Here is a 20000-nt window from a genome sequence, read left to right as displayed (position 1 = left end):
GGCATACGGACCCTCATCTGCACCTTTGTTTACACCGTTTACTTCCTATTTGGGCGACAGTGGCTCAGGAGGTAGAGCGGTTGTCTGGTGATAAGAAGGTTCCCGGTTTGATTCCCGCTCTTCCCATGCAGCGTGTTGAAGTGTCCTTGAGCAAGACACTTAACCCCTAACTGCTCCCAATGAGCAGGTTGGCACCTTGAATGGGTGAATGTCAGGAACAAAATAAATTGTAAAGCGCTTTGGATAAAAGCGCTATATACATTTACCATTTACCTTATTCAGATCTAATTTGATTGCCTATAGGCCTATAGGTGAAGGCTGTGTCGTTTCATCCCGTTCCCACCTCGGCGGACTACTCAATTTTCACTCTGGGCTAAAGATCTATTGGTGTAGATTTAGGAATAAAAAGTTCTCCATTTACAATCTTGCCCGTTTTGCGCAATCAGAATTTTGAAGTCGGGACTAGATCTTTCCTCGCGAATGGATACTTGGTCACCACAGAGTTTTATTTGACGTAATTGGTGCGAGTTCGGTCACGTATATTGCGCTCGACCAATAGCAGCTCTTTGTTGCGAGGATACGGCCGTCGGGTGACAACAAATGACATCCACAGATTAACGTTACATCCGAACAGGACGAAAATGGACAAAAAACACCTTCTAACGTTCGCAAAAAGGTTTCTAAACAATGTTATATGCATCTCACGTCCGTTCAGAAAGAACGTGTACAAGATTTTACACAGACACGGTGGAATAGATATAGAAACTGTGTCGAACGTCATACCATTGTGGAGACATACAAACATTGTTTAGAGATCGATTTGTGTCATAAATGTCATGATATATATCTGTATGTCATAAATGTCATGAGGAATTGAAAATGGGGGACCCTGATTAGATTAGATTGTACTTTATTGTCATTATTTGCATACAATGAGATTTGGGACTCAAACCTAAGGTGCAGTAATAAAATCACAAGTAATAAAAGAGAAACATAAAATCCTATACAGAAACATTAAATGCTATACAATAAGACAATGTTACAGTCCTGTACAATATACAAAATAACAACAATATACAGAATAGTAATACACAAATAACAATCACAGTGTCAGATGGTAGCCTATGTAACGGGGAAGCCCGTGGGTATGTCCACAGTCACAGAAACAGGTGTGTTGACGAGTGACTGTGGCAGTGCGGGCTGGTAAATTAAACTCACTTCCCCATAACAGGGTTAACAGACGCATATGTACGGTAGTTAGGAGTGAATTCACTTCTTAGTGCAGCGGCCTGTGTCGTCGCCCGCGGACGCGGGAGCCCCCTGTTCGACTCCCCCTCGGGATATTAACATTTAACATCAAACACAACGCAGACCAATATGATCCGTCACAGTGGTGCCCAGTGACCCGGATGTCCTGAGGGGCGTGAGTTTAGGGAGGTGAGTGTAACGGGGAAGCCTGTGGGTATGTCCACAATCACGGAAACAGGTGTGTTGACGAGTGACTGTGGCAGTGCGGGCTGGTAAATTAAACTCACTTCCCCATAACAGGGTTAACAGACGCATAGGTACGGTAGTTAGGAGTGAATTCGCTTCTTAGTGCAGCGGCCTGTGTCGTCGCCCCGCGGACGCGGGAGCCCCCTGTTCGACTCCCCCTCGGGACATTAACATTTAACATCAAACACAACTAGGGCTGTCTTAAATACTTCGAAGCTTCGAAGCTTCGTTCGATGGCACAAGCTTCGAACATTAAAAAATAATCGAAGTAAAAAAAAAAATAAAAAATACCAAAATTTTCTTCAAACATTTTTTTTTTCAATATTTTTTTTTTACTTCGATTTGTGTGTGTGTGTGTGTGTGTGTGTGTGAGAACTACCCATCCCAGTTAGGACAGCCGAATCCCGTCCAATCTTTCGCCGTCGACTAAAGACTCACTTCTTCAACCATTATCTGAAATGATTAAAAAAAATAAAAATAAAATCTAACCGTGACTAACCTTACTGTCATGCACTTTTCCTAATAAACTAACCTACACTGTAACACGCAACACTTTGATAAACATTGTTACTCAGCTGATAGAGTTGTACCCTTCTTGCTGTCTTGTCGTACAGAACTTGTAAGTCGCTTTGGATAAAAGCGTCAGCTAAATGACTAAATGTAAGTGTGTGTGTGTGTGTGTGTGTGTGTGTGTGTGTGTGTGTGTGTGTGTGTGTGTGTGTGTGTGTGTGTGTGTGTGTGTGTGTGTGTGTGTGTGTGTGTGTGTGTGTGTGTGTGTGTGTGTGTGTGTGTGTGTGTGTGTGTGTGTGTGTGTGTGTGTGTGTGTGTGTGTGTGTGTGTGTGTGTGTGTGTGTGTGTGTGTGTGTGTGTGTGTGTGTGTGTGTGTGTGTGTGTGTGTGTGTGTGTGTGTGTGTGTGTGTGTGTGTGTGTGTGTGTGTGTGTGTGTGTGTGTGTGGGGGACAAATACACTGGAGGAAAGTAACCCAGCTCAGCACTGCCCAAATTATATCATCACTATTGCCTGTTTGAAGGATATCATCCTCAAATACATATACACCTACATGCCTTGTAGAATTCCACACATAAGAAAGAAAGATACTGGGATGAATAAACAAAATAGGAAATAAAATTTAGATAAGGTGCTACTGAGATGTTTTGGTGAGTTCTTTGTTTTTTTGTGGAAGTTGCCCTTCTTAAAAATGCATGAACATTCACTGATAATTGGTCTGTAGTGGAGTCTACAAGGTCTACATTGCCGGACCATGTAGAATCCGGACCTTGTAGACTGACATAATTCTGTGCATAGTTTAGTCTACACAGGCCATATTTCAAATAATCAAAATCTTACTTCATTCATCTTAAACATTCTTGATTTGGGGTAGGGCTGGGCGATATAACGATAACGATAAATATCGCGATATATTTTAATAATCGATATCGAATATCGAAATTTAAAAAAAAATCGAAAAATCGTTTTTTTTTTTTTTTTTTTTTTTTTTTTTTTTTTACCTGCAACAGGGCAGTTTTAAAACCAGAGACAGTGGACAGACTTGTCTTTCTTGCCTGCAACTTAAAGTAATGGCTTTGCTTGTCCAAATGACAATACTGACCAAATTCAGATTTCTTTTTCTCTTGTCCATTTATTTTGTTTGCTTTCTAATTTAAAATACATTTTGAAACCGTCTGTACACAGTAGGCTATGTGTGCTAGCAGAACTAGACTACAGTCACGAGTCACAGTGCACATGTGCGGTGGTTTGTCCACCAAAAAAGCGCCAAAAGATCGAAAATAAACTAGCAGAGCCAGAACTGTTCAACTCCTCTGGAGCCACAGCCAGCAGAGAAGCCGGTTTACTTTAGCTTTTAAACCAGCTGCAGCCTGAGAACTGGAGTGTGAGGGGATGTAACACTATACTTATAACAATTCGATAATTATCGATATCGAGAAATAAAATAAAATTATCATATCGTTATCGCGATATGATTTTTTTCCATATCGCCCAGCCCTAATTTGGGGGATTGGTAGTTCCCATGAAATCTGAAGTTGTTCAAACGACAACAGCGATCCACCTTGAATTAAATCACACAGCCGAGTGAAACCTTGTTGGCTCAGTCACGAAAGGGGCTACTTAATTAATTAATCCAACCCACTTTATTTATAGAGCACATTTAAAAACAACAACGTTTATGAAAGTGCTGTACAAGTCCCACAACATAAGATAAACAATAAAAAAAAAAAAAAAAAGCTCCGAATTAAAATCGAAGCTCGGCCCCGAAGCTTCGATTGCCAAAAAAAGCTTCGAAGGTCAGCCCTAAACACAACGCAGACCAATATGATCCGTCACACCTAGTGGGTGGGTATTGCACTGTGGATATTGCACATCAGGATGTTGCACAGTGTGGGAGGAGGGGGAAAGGTGAATTACCCTAGACCAGTTTACCTTTGATGGTCTTAGCAAATATGTGCCACCTGTATGGCCAGCCATCAGCTAAGAATATGAATGATGCCAGATATAAAGCATTCTGCATGGCATCATCGACAGGAAGATGTTCATGTGTGTCTGCAAAACTGCCATGTACAGATCTTTGTCAATGCCAAAACTGTGCAAATGTTTCTATGGAAACCGAAGATAGTAGGGGTGGAATGGTACACATTCTAACCGTGTACCGAACAATACGCACATGCCCCGAACCGTGGAGGTCGTACCGAACGGTACGCATTCGGGGCATGTGTGTATTGTTCGGTTATATAACATTACGTTAGCTACGAGCTAACTAACTTTAGCTGCAAGCAAACTAATGTTAGCCGCAAGCTAACCGTGGAAACGCTCACAGAGAAGTGACTCCACGACACCAGTTCGATTAGTGGGGAAGGGGGGTATATTGACGAGTTAATACTTTGACAAACGTTGCCTATATTTTTCCTCAGTTCAGTCTTTGTGTGCCAAACATTATTAAAGGTAAACCTTTTTTTTTACCAAATAAATGAGAAGCATGTTTAAATCAGCAATGTCTCCCCTCTTGCTGTACCAAAATCTCTCCTAGCTCTAACTGTCACTGTCAAAATAATGTGCCTGATGTCAAATGGCCTCATTCTTTCAGTTTTTGCATGACTATGTCCTTGAGAATAACTGAAAAATTGGATTATTTTTAGGCTACTGTAAATCCTCTAATAGTGGAGGGTACTCGATTAAAGGACGGGCCTCTTATAATGGCAGAGGGTTGATGCATGCAGACAAATACAGGCCGGTCTCCAATATAAGGTCGCAAAAAAAAGATTTATTTTTATTTTTCGTGCCGTGATATAGAATGAGAAACTCTTGCCAATGCAAATCAAGTGCTGCCTCCCGCTACACTGACTACCGTACATTAACGTTTCCCTCGCGTTAGCTTTAGCTTTAGCGTTAGCTAACGTTGTCATAATATCTAGATCTGTGGTGTCAGCTGGATGACGTTGACTTCGTTTGCAAACGTTAACGTTCGCTATCTATATGGTGTTGGCAGGCGAGGCTGGCGTTGTCCAGTGACGCATTACAGATCATGATGCTATGATAACGTCAGCTAAAGCCACTGCATTATTATCAACTCGATTCGACTGAGGAAGAGTTGAGAGGTACCACACGCTAAATCGTCCCCGGACCCCGCAACCTAGTATAGACCGTTCCAATTTCAGTGTGTGAATTACGTTAATCCCACAATTACTCAACAGCACTCAATATTTAAATACCAATGCTAGTCTAAATAAATGTAGACAGACAATGTACGTATTAAAAAAAAATAATAATAATAATAATAATAATAATAATAATAATAATAATAATAATAATAATAATAATAATAATAATAATAATAATAATAATAATAATGCAATAAAAAAAATGAAGGGATTATGTCCATGAGTGTCATTTTTAGAAATTAAGGCCTGCCTCTTATATAAGCCTCTCTCTAATAAAGGCCTGGTGCTCTTTGCAGCTGAGGTAAATAGAAGACCCGTCCTATATTTGAGGATTTACGGTATATATCTTATGCTGATGTATGGTATTTCTGGAGTGTTACATTTAAAAAAAAGAAGTTAAACAACGTATACCGAACCGAAAACCGTAAACCTAAAACCGTGATACGAACCGAACTTGTTGTGAACCGTTCCACCCCTAGAAGATAGGGCTACATGGGATGATAACTCAGATAATAGTGGTGAGGATGATTAACATCAGTGTTGCCTGGGAAGTGTGGTGGTGGATGAGGGTGTGGACTGGGGTCGGGATGTATAGGGCGAGGGGATTAGGATTATACCGTAGTAGTGTGATTTGTTTGTATTTGTTGAGATCAGTTTGACACTGATCTCTCCACACACCTCACTGTTTACTCATTTTACTCTGTATTGTATATTGAATATTCCTCTTTACTTACTTTTTACTTGCTTACTTTTTTTTTTTACTGTATGAAGCACACTCTCAGGGGCTCATACAGAAACAAGCATTTCATCGTAAAGTACATGTATTTTATTGTGATAAATAATAAACAAACTTGAAACTTTAAACTTGTGTTAGTTGTGTATGTATGTGACGAATAAACCTCCACACTTCCCAGGCAACACTGATGTTAATCATCCTCACCACTATCATCTGAGTCATCATCCCATGTAGCCCTATCTTCGGTTTTCCTTAGAAACATTTGCACAGTTTTGGCATTGACAAAGATCTGTACATGGCAGTTTTACAGACACACATGAACATCTTCCTGTCTCAAATTGTCCTTGTTTGCAACCGCAGTGGACTACCTGCAACACACTATCAGGGGCCGGATTTGTAGTCATCCAGGTCACTGTTAACTCCCCATCCTCGACGTGCCACCCATTGCCAACAGGTGAAGGGGCACACATTATAGCTTTCAATGAATGTCTCATTATAGCTGCTTGGTAATTTGCCCTTTTGCGGTGTTGGTACAATGCGTCACTTGTCGGGGGCATAGAGAGTTCTGGTAAAGCCGATGATGTCATGCAGAATGCTTTATATAATATGATATAAGCATTTATAATGCGCCCCCCAGCAAATTTTTACATCGGTCCGGGGGCACACATATTTCCTAAGACCATCAAAGGTAGACTGGTCTAGGGTAATTCACCTTTCCCCCTCCTCCCACACTGTGCAACATCCTGATGTGCAATATCCACAGTGCAATACCCACCCACTACTATCTGACACTGATTGCTATTCTGTATATTGTTGTTATTTTGTATATTGTACAGGACTGTAACATTGTCTTATTGTATAGCATTTTATGTTTCTGTATAGTATTTTTATGTTTCTCTTTTATTACTTGTGATTTTATTACTGCACCTTAGGTTTGAGTCCCAAATCTCGTTGTATGCAAATATAATGACAATAAAATACAATCTAATCAGGGTCCCCCAAAGTAATAAGCATTGGAGGCTTTTAACCAGGGCCGGACTGGGGAAATCATTCAGGCCAGGAAATATAGTGCAAAATATAGCCCCAGTCAGGCCACTTTTTAAGCAGGGGGTCTGGGGGTCCCCCACCAGGAAATAGTTTGTTACAAAGACTTCATTTCCTGCATTCTGGTGCAGGATTTTTTTTTATTTGTACCATTTAAATGCCAGTGTTTGTGATAGCATCACAAATGATTGTTAAAAAACAGGCTAGTATATGTATGATTAGCAACAACACTGATTTTGATGGATTTTCTGTTTTTTTGTAATGTCAGATTGAAAAAAATACAATCTTTTATTCAACTTCAGCCCTGGTCATAACACCACATATTCATTTTATAATTCTAACCCTTTAAATGCCAGTGTGTGTGATGGCATATATTTGCAATATATCAAATGCAAAGTAGATTTTTCTGGGGGGGATTATTACAGGCTAGCATGTGTCAATGATTAGCAACAACAGTTGTTTGTAAGGGTCCCGCCTCACCAATCACATGCAGCTCCCATTGTGTGTGTGTGAGAGCAAGAGAGAGAGAGATAGTTCTCCAACTTGTGTGAGTTGCAGTAATCACCTGGTTGTTCCCCACCTAGGTTATCTAACTATTAAACGAAATATATATTTTTTTTGGATATATACATTTTTTTATAATCATCTGGCGACCCCCCCGCGGCGGCTCGCAACCCCCACTTTGGGAACCCCTGGGTTAAGACACCGTTCGACACAGTTTCTATATCTATTCCACCGTGTCTGTGTAAAATCTTGTACACGTTCTTTCTGAACAGACGTGAGATGCATATAACATTGTTTAGAAACCTTTTTGCGAACGTTAGAAGGTGTTTTTTGTCCATTTTCGTCCTGTTCGGATGTAACGTTAATCTGTGGATGTCATTTGTTGTCACCCGACGGCCGTATCCTCGCAACAAAGAGAGCTGCTATTGGTCGAGCGCAATATACGTGACCGAACTCGCACCAATTACGTCAAATAAAACTCTGTGGTGACCAAGTATCCGTTCGCAAGGAACGATCTAGTCCCGACTTTAAAATTCTGATTGCGCAAAACGTGCAGGATTGTAAATGGAGAATTTTTTATTCCTAAATCTACACCAATAGATCTTTAGCCCAGAGTGAAAATTGTGTAGTCCGCCGAGGTGGGAACGAGAATTGTTTTCTAGCCACTTCTCAGCCTTCACCGTACGGCCTACTATATTTACATCTTTCTACTATTACCCTGCCCATACTGTACCTGTACCTCCCCTCCCCCATACAGCTATGATGCCCAGATTTCGCCAAGGGGGTCAATAAAGGAATATCATTCTTATCTTATCCTATGGTATAAGATGTATACAGTCACGGTTCCATCAGGTACCTTTGGATGAAAGCGGCCACCATATAGGGACACGTGAACCACATGTTTGTTGCAGGGTACCTGCTCGTGCAGTGTGGTGTCAGTGACATACAGGATGACGGACAGTCAGCGCCTGGTGTAGCTGATAATCAGAAGCAGGGATGCAGAGGAGAGGTGTAAGGAGGCCCTGTCCTCCACACTCTGCATGCTGACACTGCATGTTGGGCCTGCAGGTGTACACAATTACCATGATGTGTGTGTGTGTGTGTGTGTGTGTGTGTGTGTGTGTGTGTGTGTGTGTGTGTGTGTGTGTGTGTGTGTGTGTGTGTGTGTGTGTGTGTGTGTGTGTGTGTGTGTGTGTGTGTGTGTGTGTGTGTGTGTGTGTGTGTGTGTGTGTGTGTGTGTGTGTGTGTGTGTGTGTGTGTGTGTGTGTGTGTGTGTGTGTGTGTTCTAACCTGCATAATATAGTCTATCTTGTGTGTGTGTGTCTGAGTGTGTGTATTTTGGGGCACGTGCATTTGTGTTTCTGTGTGTTTCTCTGTGCGTTTGTGTATGCGTTCTAACCTGTATAATCTAGTGTTTGTTTGTGTGTGTGAATGTTTGTGTTTCTGTGTTTGTGTTTCTGTGTGGTTTGTGTAAATGTGTTTGTGTGTCTGTGTCTGTGTGTGTGTTTTTGTTTCTGTGTGGTGTGTGTGAATGTGTTTGTGTTTCTGTGTGTTCCTCTGTGTGTTTGTGTGTGTGCGTTCTAACCTGTATAATCGAGTCTATCTAGAATGATTGTCTGTGTGTGTGTAACGCGTGGGTGTGTATGGCATTTATTTATTGCCAAAACCCACACACACATGAAAACCAGGCATGTGCACTTGATACGAGCACACAGAACGGTATCCACGAACGGAAAAGCCATCCTCACGAGGGAGCGTTTGTGCTCCGCAAACACACAGAGCCGTATCCGCCAGCGGAAAACCATCCTCACCAGGGACCATACAGTATGTGCGCGCGTGTGTGTGTACTTGTATTTCTATACTACAGGGGACACTGACCTGTTTACACAATCACGCAATTCGTACCAAAAACATTATGGGGACAAATTTGGGTGTCCCCATAACACAAATTAGGTTATGGTTAGGTTAGGGATAAGGTTAGGGTTAGTTATAGAATGCATGTATGTCTATGTGGCAGATATCACCCCCCTCTCATCATGGATATGTGAAGGATGGGAGATATCACTGCCACGTAAGGAGTGGAAACAATTAGGTAGCTGATTAGTACTGATAGAACACATCTGTGCATCATTAGTTCACCCACATCTCACACGCACACACCCCAGACACACACACTACAAATACACTAGGTTAGTGAGAGGTGAGTTGAGTGGAGGTGAGGTTGGAGTTGTGACATTGAGAGAGAGAGATTGTTGTTTACGGGGTTTTGCGAGGTGAGAGGTAGTGAGAGGAGAGGTGAAGGCGAGAAGGTGTTCATTGTGTACTGGACCCTGGACTGGCTGAGAAACCCCCTTGTGTACTGACCCTGGACCGGACGACTACTCGGAGTATTGAACAATCCCTTTTTTTGTATGAGAGCCTGTTTTGTGTTCTGACCATCGGACTGTATTACGACCATTCTATTTGCCCGTCTAACTATATTCTGCCTATAATCAATATATATTCTTATTGATTGTTATTGCACTTGTGTGGACATTTGAATTTGTTTGTTTTTTGAACCGTGACGAGTCTGAACACCACCAGGCTCGTCACACTATGTAATGTCCCCATATTTCACATAAACAAAGTATTCTTTGGTACAAAGAATTATAAGCTCACAGCAAGGCAGACATCAATGTCAGCAGCAATTCTTCAGTACCGTGTGTGTGTGTTTGCGTGCGTGCGTCACGGCCTTCTGCTTGTGTTTAATACAAGCAAAGCGAACATCTCAGCTTATATAAAAGAGGTTAATACTTTCCCTCTCTCTCTCTCTCACTCTCACTCTCTCTCTCTCTCTCTCTCTCTCTCTCTCTCTCTCTGTATGTTCTAACCTGTATCATGCAGTCTAACTTGAAGAGTGTGTGATGTGCGTGTTGTAACTGTTTCTCTCCCTGTGTGTGTGTGTGCAGGTGGCGTGGTCGATAAGGACTTGCGGCATTACCTCAACCTGCGCTTCTCAAAGGGTTCTGTGGACCACGACCACCAGCAGATCATCAGAGACAACCTCTACCTCCGCACAGTACCCTGTGAGTCCACCCTCCCCCCCCCACTCTGCCTCCCACCCTCTACCTCCACACAGTACCCTGTGAGTCCACCCCCCCCACTCTGCCTCCCACCCTCTACCTCCGCACAGTACCCTGTGAGTCCACCCCCCCACTCTGCCCCCCACCCTCTCCCAGCACGGGGCGTCCCAACTAGGGATAGGTCTCAATGACCCATTATCTTCTTTTTTATTCTTAGGAAGTCTTTATTTGTCATGCAGCAACACACACATGTAAGATGGCAGACACACAGGAACACACACAGGAACACACACACACGCATTGGGTCGCCGATGAAATGTCTCTCTGCACTTTTCTCATCCCGTCGTCCGTGTGCGTGTGGGGTCATGGCTGGTATCCAGATTTAGGTGAAATGCACTTAGAAGATGGATGATCACACAGTCCCGTCCCCCCCTCCCATCTCTATTTTAAGTTACGATGGGGTGCAATGTCATGGGAAATGCACTTACCGTCTTCTCCAGAGCCAGACGAGAAGATAGATACCAATTATTTCCCTTTATGTGCGTTCAGTAGAAAGCTAGCCTAGCTTAGCACAAATTAGTGGAAGCGGATACGGACCATTAGCCTAGCTTAAATCTCAAGGGAGAGGTGTTTTTGGCCACCAGCTAGGCTAGCTGGTCCATATCCTTTTCCATTAATTTGTGCTAAGCTAGGCTATCTTGCAGCCGGATAGCTTTCTACTGAACGCACAGAGAGGAAATTGGTATCTATCTTCTTGCCTGCATCCAGTAGAAATCTCTCTGGCTGCAAGATAGCTCAGCTTAGCACAAATTAATGGAGGCGTATATGGATCAATGTACACATTGATTAGCCAACAAACCAAACTGTGTATTCAAAACGGCATTACATTTTAACAGTCCTCTGGGACACTAAGCATGCCTCACAATGCCCATAATACATAGCAAATAAAGGTTGGAACAAATTCAATCAATCCTACATGTTTTATTCAATCAAGGCAACTACAGAATAATCAACCTCAAAAATCAGGAGTCAAGCTCTGTCATCTTGTCTCTCAAACTGTCCCCCAGCATTCCTATTCAGATTCAGGATCTTTATCGTCATGTCAGTTTATACCTTTTACAGCAAACAGTGACATTCTTTAGTTTAGATCATGCAGCAGCAGCAACATCAATGAGATTAAAAAACATGTCTCTTCTCTTCTTTCTCTCATCCTTTCCACGTCTCGTCATTCTTAAAATGTTCCTCATCATTCCTACATGTCTCATCATTCCTACATGTCTCACGTGGTAGAACAAAAAATTCAAAGAAACAGACTAAGAAATGATGTAAACACCATGATCAGAACCTCAAAAAGAAATTTCATCAACGACAAAACTGAGGAAAACAAAAACAAACCACGCGAACTTTGGAAATTACTCAATAATCAACTAGGCTGCAGTAAAAAACTTAAAACCAGATTCTCAAACATAAACATAAAGACGGACAACACGCTCATCACAGACAAGCTGGATGTAGCCAATTACTTAAACATCTTCTTCACAAACATAGCCACAACACTGGTAAACAAACTACCCTCCCACTCAGGGCATTATGGGGTAGAACACATAGTAGCATACTACAAACCCTGTCTTACAACAACTGGCGCCGCTCTGATGGCTGCCTTTCTGATCGCTCCGACGAGACTGTGCTTTATTTTGTTAATTTTTATAGTATTAGGAGTTTTATTTGCACCAACTGTTGGTGCATTATATGTGTATGACCGTCAGTCAATCATTGACATTGGATTAAGAAAAACTTACCGTTTGGATTGCTCTCTGGATCGGATCGCTGAACAGCAGAAATGGCCCGCCGAGATCCTTTGTTATGCCGGCCATGGCCAAGACGCCAAGAAGCCGCCGCGAAGACGAGGAAAGAGAGCCGGGGTCCGGAACAGACTGAGGTCCAAACGACACAGAACCACATTGCCCAGCATATTGTTGGCCAATGTGCAATCGATAGGAAACAAATTGGACGACATCAGAGCAAGGATCCAATTCCAGAGGGACATTCGGGATTGTAACGTCCTCTGTTTCACAGAAACTTGGCTGAGTCCAGATGTCCCGAATCATGCAATAGAACCGGCAGACCACTTCTTCGTTCTACGCAAAGACCGGACGGCATTAGAGTCATTAAAGAAGAAAGGAGGCGGCATTGCCTTCATGATAAACAAGGAGTGGTGCGATGTAGGCAACACAAAGGAAATGTCTAACCACTGCTCCCCAGACCTGGAGTTTATCACGATAAAATGTCGACCCTTCTTCCTCCCAAGAGAGTTAACGTCCATCATCCTCATCGGAGTGTACATTCCACCACACGCGAACACTGAGGTCGCACTTTCAAAACTTCACGACGAGGTAAACAAACTCCAAGCAGCTAATGTTGACGCTGCCATTTTGGTCTTGGGGGATTTCAACAGCGCGCGTCTTAAAAAGGTGCTGCCGAATTTCTATCAGCATGTGACCTGTCCCACCAGAGGCGAGAACATATTAGACCATGTATACTCACAATTTAAGAATGGGTACAAGTCACAGGCTCTTAGTCCATTCGGTAAAAGCGATCACGCCGCCATTTTCCTTTTGCCTAAGTACAAACAGAGTCTCAAGCGAACGCCGGTGGTCTCGCGAGAGGTTAAGCGTTGGGCCGTGACGTCAGTGGAGTCACTCCAAGCAGTGCTGGGAAGCACAGAATGGAGTGTATTCCGTGATAACACAGCCAATATTAACGAATACACCGAAACGGTGATTGACTATGTCTGTACTCAGGTAGAAGTAATAATCCCCACCACCAAAATTAATATCTACCCAAATCAAAAGCCCTGGGTAGACAAATCCGTCCGTGAGGCTCTGAAAGTGCGCACATCAGCATACAACACCGGGCTGGTGACAGGCAACATGGAAGAACACAAGATGGCAAGATACAACGTCAGGAGAGCAGTAATAGAGGCAAAACGGCGTTACAGGGATAAAGTTGAACTTCAGTTTGAACAGGCTGACTCTAGAGGCATGTGGCAGGGCCTCAGAACAATGACAGACTACAAAGGAACCCCCCTCAAACTGAACAGTGACATCTCCTTAGCAAATGATCTCAACTCCTTCTATGCGAGGTTTGAGGCTGTGAACAACAACACCAGCCTACAAACCACGGCAATGGGGGGGGGGGGGTCTGCTGATGGAGACTCAGTGTTCAGGGTAACAGAGCATGAGGTGAGACGGATCTTTAAAAAAGTGGATATCAGGAAGGCAGCAGGACCGGACGGCATCCCCGGCCGCGTCCTAAAAGTCTGTGCCGACCAACTGGCCCCGGTATTCACTGACATCTTCAACCTGTCCTTGGAACAGGCCGTCATCCCCACCTGTCTGAAGAAGTCCACCATCATCCCTGTACCCAAAAAATCTACGCCCGCTTGCCTCAACGACTACCGCCCTGTAGCCCTCACCTCCATAGCCATGAAGTGCTTTGAGAAGCTAGTGAAGGGCTACATCTGTTCCTCCCTCCCCATCAACCTGGACCCTCTGCAATTTGCATATCGCCCCAACAGGTCCACGGAGGACGCCATAGCCCATGTGCTGCACACAGCAGCATCACATCTGGACAAGAGGCAGGGGAACTATGTGAGAATGCTGTTCATCGACTACAGCTCAGCATTCAATACCATAGTCCCCTCCAAACTCATAGCCAAGCTCAGGGACCTGGGCTTGAACTATGACCTGTGCCAGTGGGTCCTGGACTTCCTGACGGGCAGACCCCAGGTGGTAAGAGCCGGCAACTGCACCTCCTCATCCATCACGCTCAACATAGGGGCCCCCCAGGGCTGTGTTCTGAGCCCCCTCCTCTACTCCCTGTACACACATGACTGCGTAGCACAGCGGAACAACAACACCATCATCAAATTTGCTGATGACACAGTAGTGGTGGGCCTGATCTCTGCCAACGACGAAAGGGCCTACCTGGAAGAGGTAGAGAACCTGTCACAGTGGTGTCAGGAGAACTGCCTCTCCCTGAACGTCAGCAAAACAAAAGAGATGATTGTGGACTTCAGGAGGTCGGGGGTCAAGGACTACAGCCCCCTCAGCATCGACGGGGCACCAGTTGAGAGAGTGAACAGTTTCAAGTACCTCGGAGCCCACATATCCGAGGACTTGACATGGACCACACACATTGACAGTGTTGTGAAGAAGGCACGACAACGCCTCTACTTCCTCAGGCGCCTAAGGAAGTTCCAAGTCAGTCAGAAGATCCTTAGGAACTTCTACTCATGTACAATAGAGAGCATCCTGACCGGCAACATCACCTCCTGGTTTGGGAATAGCACTGCAAAAGACCGTAGCAGACTACAAAGAGTGACACGTTCAGCCGAACGCACAATTAGAGGGGGGCTTCCCACCCTCCAGAACATTTACAACAAGCGGTGCAAGGGGAAGGCTAAGAGAATTATTAAGGACTCGAGCCACCCGAACAACTGCCTCTTTGAACTGCTGCCGTCAGGCAAGCGATACCGGAGTCTTATGGCGAGCACAGAAAGACTCAGAAGGAGCTTCTATCCCCAGGCCATCAGGCTGCTAAACGAACAATAATCGCTAAACGAACAATAATCACTATGCAACAACCATCAAATGCACACAGCACACACACCCACACGCACACACTCACTCAAACAAACAACACACTGCAGCACCCACTCTCCACACTTTAGATCACACAAACACACTTACACTTTATATTTATTGATAAAGGATTTGCACTACAACTCGTACACCTACTGTGAATTGTACCTAAACTGCACCTCGTCCATTTATGCCTTGCACTATATAGTATTGTATATTAGTACACTGCACAGTATTGTATATTGTATGGTAACTACGTCTACGAACATTGTACATATGTCTAAACTGAACACTGTGACCTCTTTTTTTACTTCTAATTTTTACTATTTTTACTATGTTTTTATTTCATACTTATCTTGTCATGCACAGTCTCTGGAGCGCAACAGTAAGAAGCATTTTGTACAAAAGTATTCTGTACTTCTGTATGACAACTATTAAAGAAACTTGAAACTACAAAAACCTAGGGGTCCACAAAGACGACTTCAAACTTGAAATGGTAACAACCGATGAGGTACTCAAAAAATTTAGCGCCCTCCAACCTAACAAGGCCACTGGCCATGACAACATCCCCTCCAAATTCCTCAGAGACGCAGCAGCCGCCATCACCCCAGTCATCACACACATAATAAACCTCTCTATAAAACACGGGCACGTCCCCAAGGACTTCAAAATTGCGAGAGTGACCCCTCTGCACAAAAAGGGAAGCAAATTAGACCCAGGCAACTACCGCCCTGTTTCTATTCTTACCTCCATCTCGAAAGTCATGGAGAAAATAGTCTACGAACAGGTCGAAAAGTACCTGGCGGAAAAAAATCTAATCTACGAATTCCAATCTGGCTTCAAAACATCCCACTCCACTGACACATGCCTCCTCTATTTGAACGACCACATCAAACAAGAGGTGGACGCGGGCAAATACTGCGGCATGGTCATGCTGGACCTACAAAAGGCCTTCGACACTGTCAATCACTCCATTCTAATGGACAAGCTAAAAGCAATTGGTTTTGATAGCTTATCAGTGAGCTGGATGCAATCCTACCTGAAGGGGAGAGAACAGATGGTAGAGGTAAACGGTACTCTATCCCCCCCCCCTCACAGTGAGCTGTGGTGTTCCACAAGGAAGCATACTAGGACCGCTACTCTTCCTAATTTATGCAAATGACATGTCGGCAGCCTGTGACTGCAACTTGTTCCTGTTTGCGGACGACTCAGCCCTGCTGGTCTCTGACGAGAACAAGTTGCAGGTTGAAAAAACCCTCAGCACGGAACTAGGCAAAATCTGCATATGGCTCGCTGATAACAAACTATCATTACACATGGGCAAAACAGAGTCCATTCTCTTCGGTTCAAATAACAAACTCAGCAAGACCGACGGCTTCTCAGTTACAGTGGGTGACAATATTGTCACAAGGAAAGACGAAATTACCTACCTGGGTTCCATCCTAGAGGCAAATCTTTCCTGTGACAAAATGGCATCCAATGTAATAAAAAAAGTCAACCAACGAACTAGATTCTTGTACCGGATCTCCTCTCTGGTAAACAAGAATACCCTGAAGACTCTGGCAGGAGCACTCATTCAAGGGTACTATGACTATGCATGCACCTCATGGTACCAAAGCACCTCAAAGGCGCTTAAAACAAAATTACAAACATCACAAAACAAACTGGTCAGACTACTACTTGACCTGAACCCCAGAACCCACCTCACCCCTGCCCACTTTGACAACCTAGGATGGCTTAGAGTAGACGACAGAGTACAGCAACTTGCAATGGGCCTGGTCTACAAGATACACTATACGACCGGGGTGCCCATGTACATGTCAAAATACTTCCCAAAGGTCAGTGAATACCACAACCACTACACCAGAGGAAGCTCAACAAATCATGTTAAACCCAGATTTGGCTCAAACAAGGGACTAAACACGTTTCGCAATTATGCCACAACAATGTGGAACGCCCTACCCAAAGCTGTAAAGGAATGTGAATCCCTGCCCACATTCAAAACCGCTCTTAAAGAGCACCTACGGGAGGCTGCAATTCGAAACTGGCCACCGTAAATGCCCAAAACCCCCACCACCTCCTAATAGACAGTCTCCTCCCCACCGCATGTATATATTCCCTCCCCGCCGTATGTATATTTCCCTCCCACCCACCCACCCCCTCCTAATGTACAGTCCCCTCCCCATCATATGTATATACTCTGTCAGGATCTAGGGGTAACAGTACTGTATATTTGAATACCGTTTATGTCACAAATGTATCAGTACTAAATACCTATATGTCCCTATGCCATAAATGTCATGTATGTTGTGTATGTCATAAATGTCTATATGAATTGAAAATGGGGGACCCTGATGGAAACAAGACAAACGTCTTTCTCAGGTCTGCATCCCCTTAACAATTGTATGTATTGAGCCGTACTGTATTGTACCCATTCTGCAATCTGTTAAATAAAGTTTTCATTCATTCATTCATTCATTCATTCATTCATTCATTCATTCATTCATTCATTCATTCTCATCATTCCAACATGTCTCATCATTCCTACATGTTAGGCCGTATGGTGAAGGCTGAGAAGTGGCTTGAAAACTATTCTCGTTCCCACCTCGGCGGACTACACAATTTTCAGGACCAATTACGTCAAATAAAACTCTGTGGTGACCAAGTATCCGTTCGCGAGGAACGATTTAGTCCCGACTTTAAAATTATGATTGTGCAAAACGGGCAGGGTTGTCAATGGAGAACTTTTTGTTCCTAAATCTACACCAATATATCTTTCACCCAGAGTGAAAATTGTGTAGTCCGCCGAGGTGGGAACGGGATGAAACGATACAGCCTTCACCTTACGGCCTATGTCTCATCATTCCAACATGTCTCATAATTCCTGCATGTCCCATCATTCCAAAATGTCTCATCATTCCTACATGTCTCATCATTCCAACATGTCTCATCATTCCTACATGTCTCCTACATGTCTCATCATTCCTACATGTCTCCTACATGTCTCATCATTGTTACATCTCTCTCTCTCTCTCTCTCTCTCTCTCTCTCTCTCTCTCTCTCTCTCTCTCTCTCTCTCTCTCTCTCTCTCTCTCTCTCTCTCTCTCTCTCTCTCTCTCTCTCTCTCTCTCTCTCTCTATCTTACTTTCACCCTGGGGATGTTGCCCTGCTGCTTCTTTATATCTCTCTCTTACCGGTTCCTCTCCTTCTCATTCTGTCTCTCCCTCCACTCCCTGAGTCGTCCGGCCGCTGAGATCTCAGCCAGCCTGTGGTTTCCACGGCAACCACCCTCTCGTCTCCAGGCCTGCGTTGCCGTGACGCCCCCCCACACACACACACACACACACACACTGCATACTCGCATTTCAAACACACACACAAAAGCAAGTATACAAACACACATACACACAGGTACCAGTAAACATGTCATGAACATACACACAGACATGTCATGAAATGACATGCTACCAGTAAAACAAAGACTGCAATGTCACATATAAACACCCCTGGGATTAAAATACAACAGTCCTCGGTCCCAGTCCTGTGTCTGTATGTACAGCATCAATGTGCATGCACTCGCGCATGCACGTGTGTTCGTTGTGTCAATGGGAACTAGCAACAAATCTATTAGACATTGATGTGCTGACTGTGCGTGTGTGTACATGGGAGGATGTACACAGGAGAATGTTTTTGTTTATGCACATGCTATACTGTGGGTGTAAGCTACTGTATTTATCTCATAAGGGTGTGTGTGTGTGTGTGTGTGTGTGTGTTCATGCCTGCGTCGGTCGCGGCTGGCTCGTTCCTGTGGGGGTAGGATGTCATTGCTATGATTGACATTGAGAGGATGCTGTCCCCAGCAGCTCTGCCTGCTGTCAATACTCCACACTGCCAGCAGGCTATTACCAGTGAATCAGCTCCTCTGCGAGACGCAGGCGGCTCTGATGTCTCTCTCTCTCTGCAGACTGGAGATAGGAGTCCTTTCATCTAACATCTGTAGAGGCATGGATAGGGTGATCACAGCCACGCCGTACTCTTGATGCTGATGGTCTTTGTTAATCAGCCGGTGGTAGGATTGTTGTATTCCTGATTGCTCATTTGAAGGCCATTATTCCATTGTGACGATACAGTACAATATCCCAAATGGTTAACCTTAGTTTAATTGTGTTGTGTGCACATTTAGTCCACTCTAAGTGTTTAGTTTTAGTTTAGTTTATTTATTTAGCACATTATTTAAAACAGTGCTAGGAGGGAACGAAGCCCAAAGGGCTTGTACAAAGTTCCACTCTCATCCCATCAATGTCCATAATCATATATGAACGAAATACATGTAAACATGGTCTAGGAAATAAACTCAAAACAAGATCAGAGACATAAGGCAAACACTATAGTGAAAAAATGGAAGATAGACACAGATAGATGTCATGTTCAAAACAGAGCAACAAGAGCCAATAACCAGAAAAAGTACAAGAAGGCAAAGGAGAGGAGAATAACATATGAAAAGTATATAATGAAGAAAAGGAAAAAAATAATCAGCCATATATGTAACACTGATGCACAGGAGTAACTTAATATGTGGCGGCTGGTTGGCGCAGCGGTCTAAACGCTCGTCACCAACGCGTGAGACACCGGTATCGAATCCGGCTGTCAGCATTACTAAATTACTAAATTGGGATGGGAGAAAAAAAACTGAAAAAGAAGGAGAAAAAGTGGATACAAAAAAAAAGGAGTAACTTAATATGTTGATGAAGTGCAAAGGCTGTAGAGGTCAATCAAAGTGCAGTTGCCCCTTTTCTGGCGGTATGAGCGGTCAGTTCTTCTGGCGTAAATAAAGAACTAATC

At 43.7% G+C, this 20000-nt stretch overlaps 1 protein-coding gene across 1 annotated transcript in view; it reads left to right on the top strand.

Moving 5' to 3' along the window:
• Window positions 1-20000, top strand: part of magi2b (membrane associated guanylate kinase, WW and PDZ domain containing 2b) — a gene marked incomplete at its 3' end in the record, with an annotated part of 475453 nt that overhangs the window by 151773 nt on the left and 303680 nt on the right. The window contains 1 exon segment of the mRNA XM_084335313.1: window positions 10402-10518. Coding sequence (XP_084191439.1) covers window positions 10402-10518 — 117 coding nt within the window.

This window comes from Notolepis coatsorum, assembly GCF_963971535.1.
Source record: "Notolepis coatsorum genome assembly, chromosome: 18".
Taxonomy (NCBI): domain Eukaryota; kingdom Metazoa; phylum Chordata; class Actinopteri; order Aulopiformes; family Paralepididae; genus Notolepis; species Notolepis coatsorum.
Note: the sequence above shows the minus strand (reverse complement) of the source record. Positions and strands in the feature narration are given on the sequence as shown.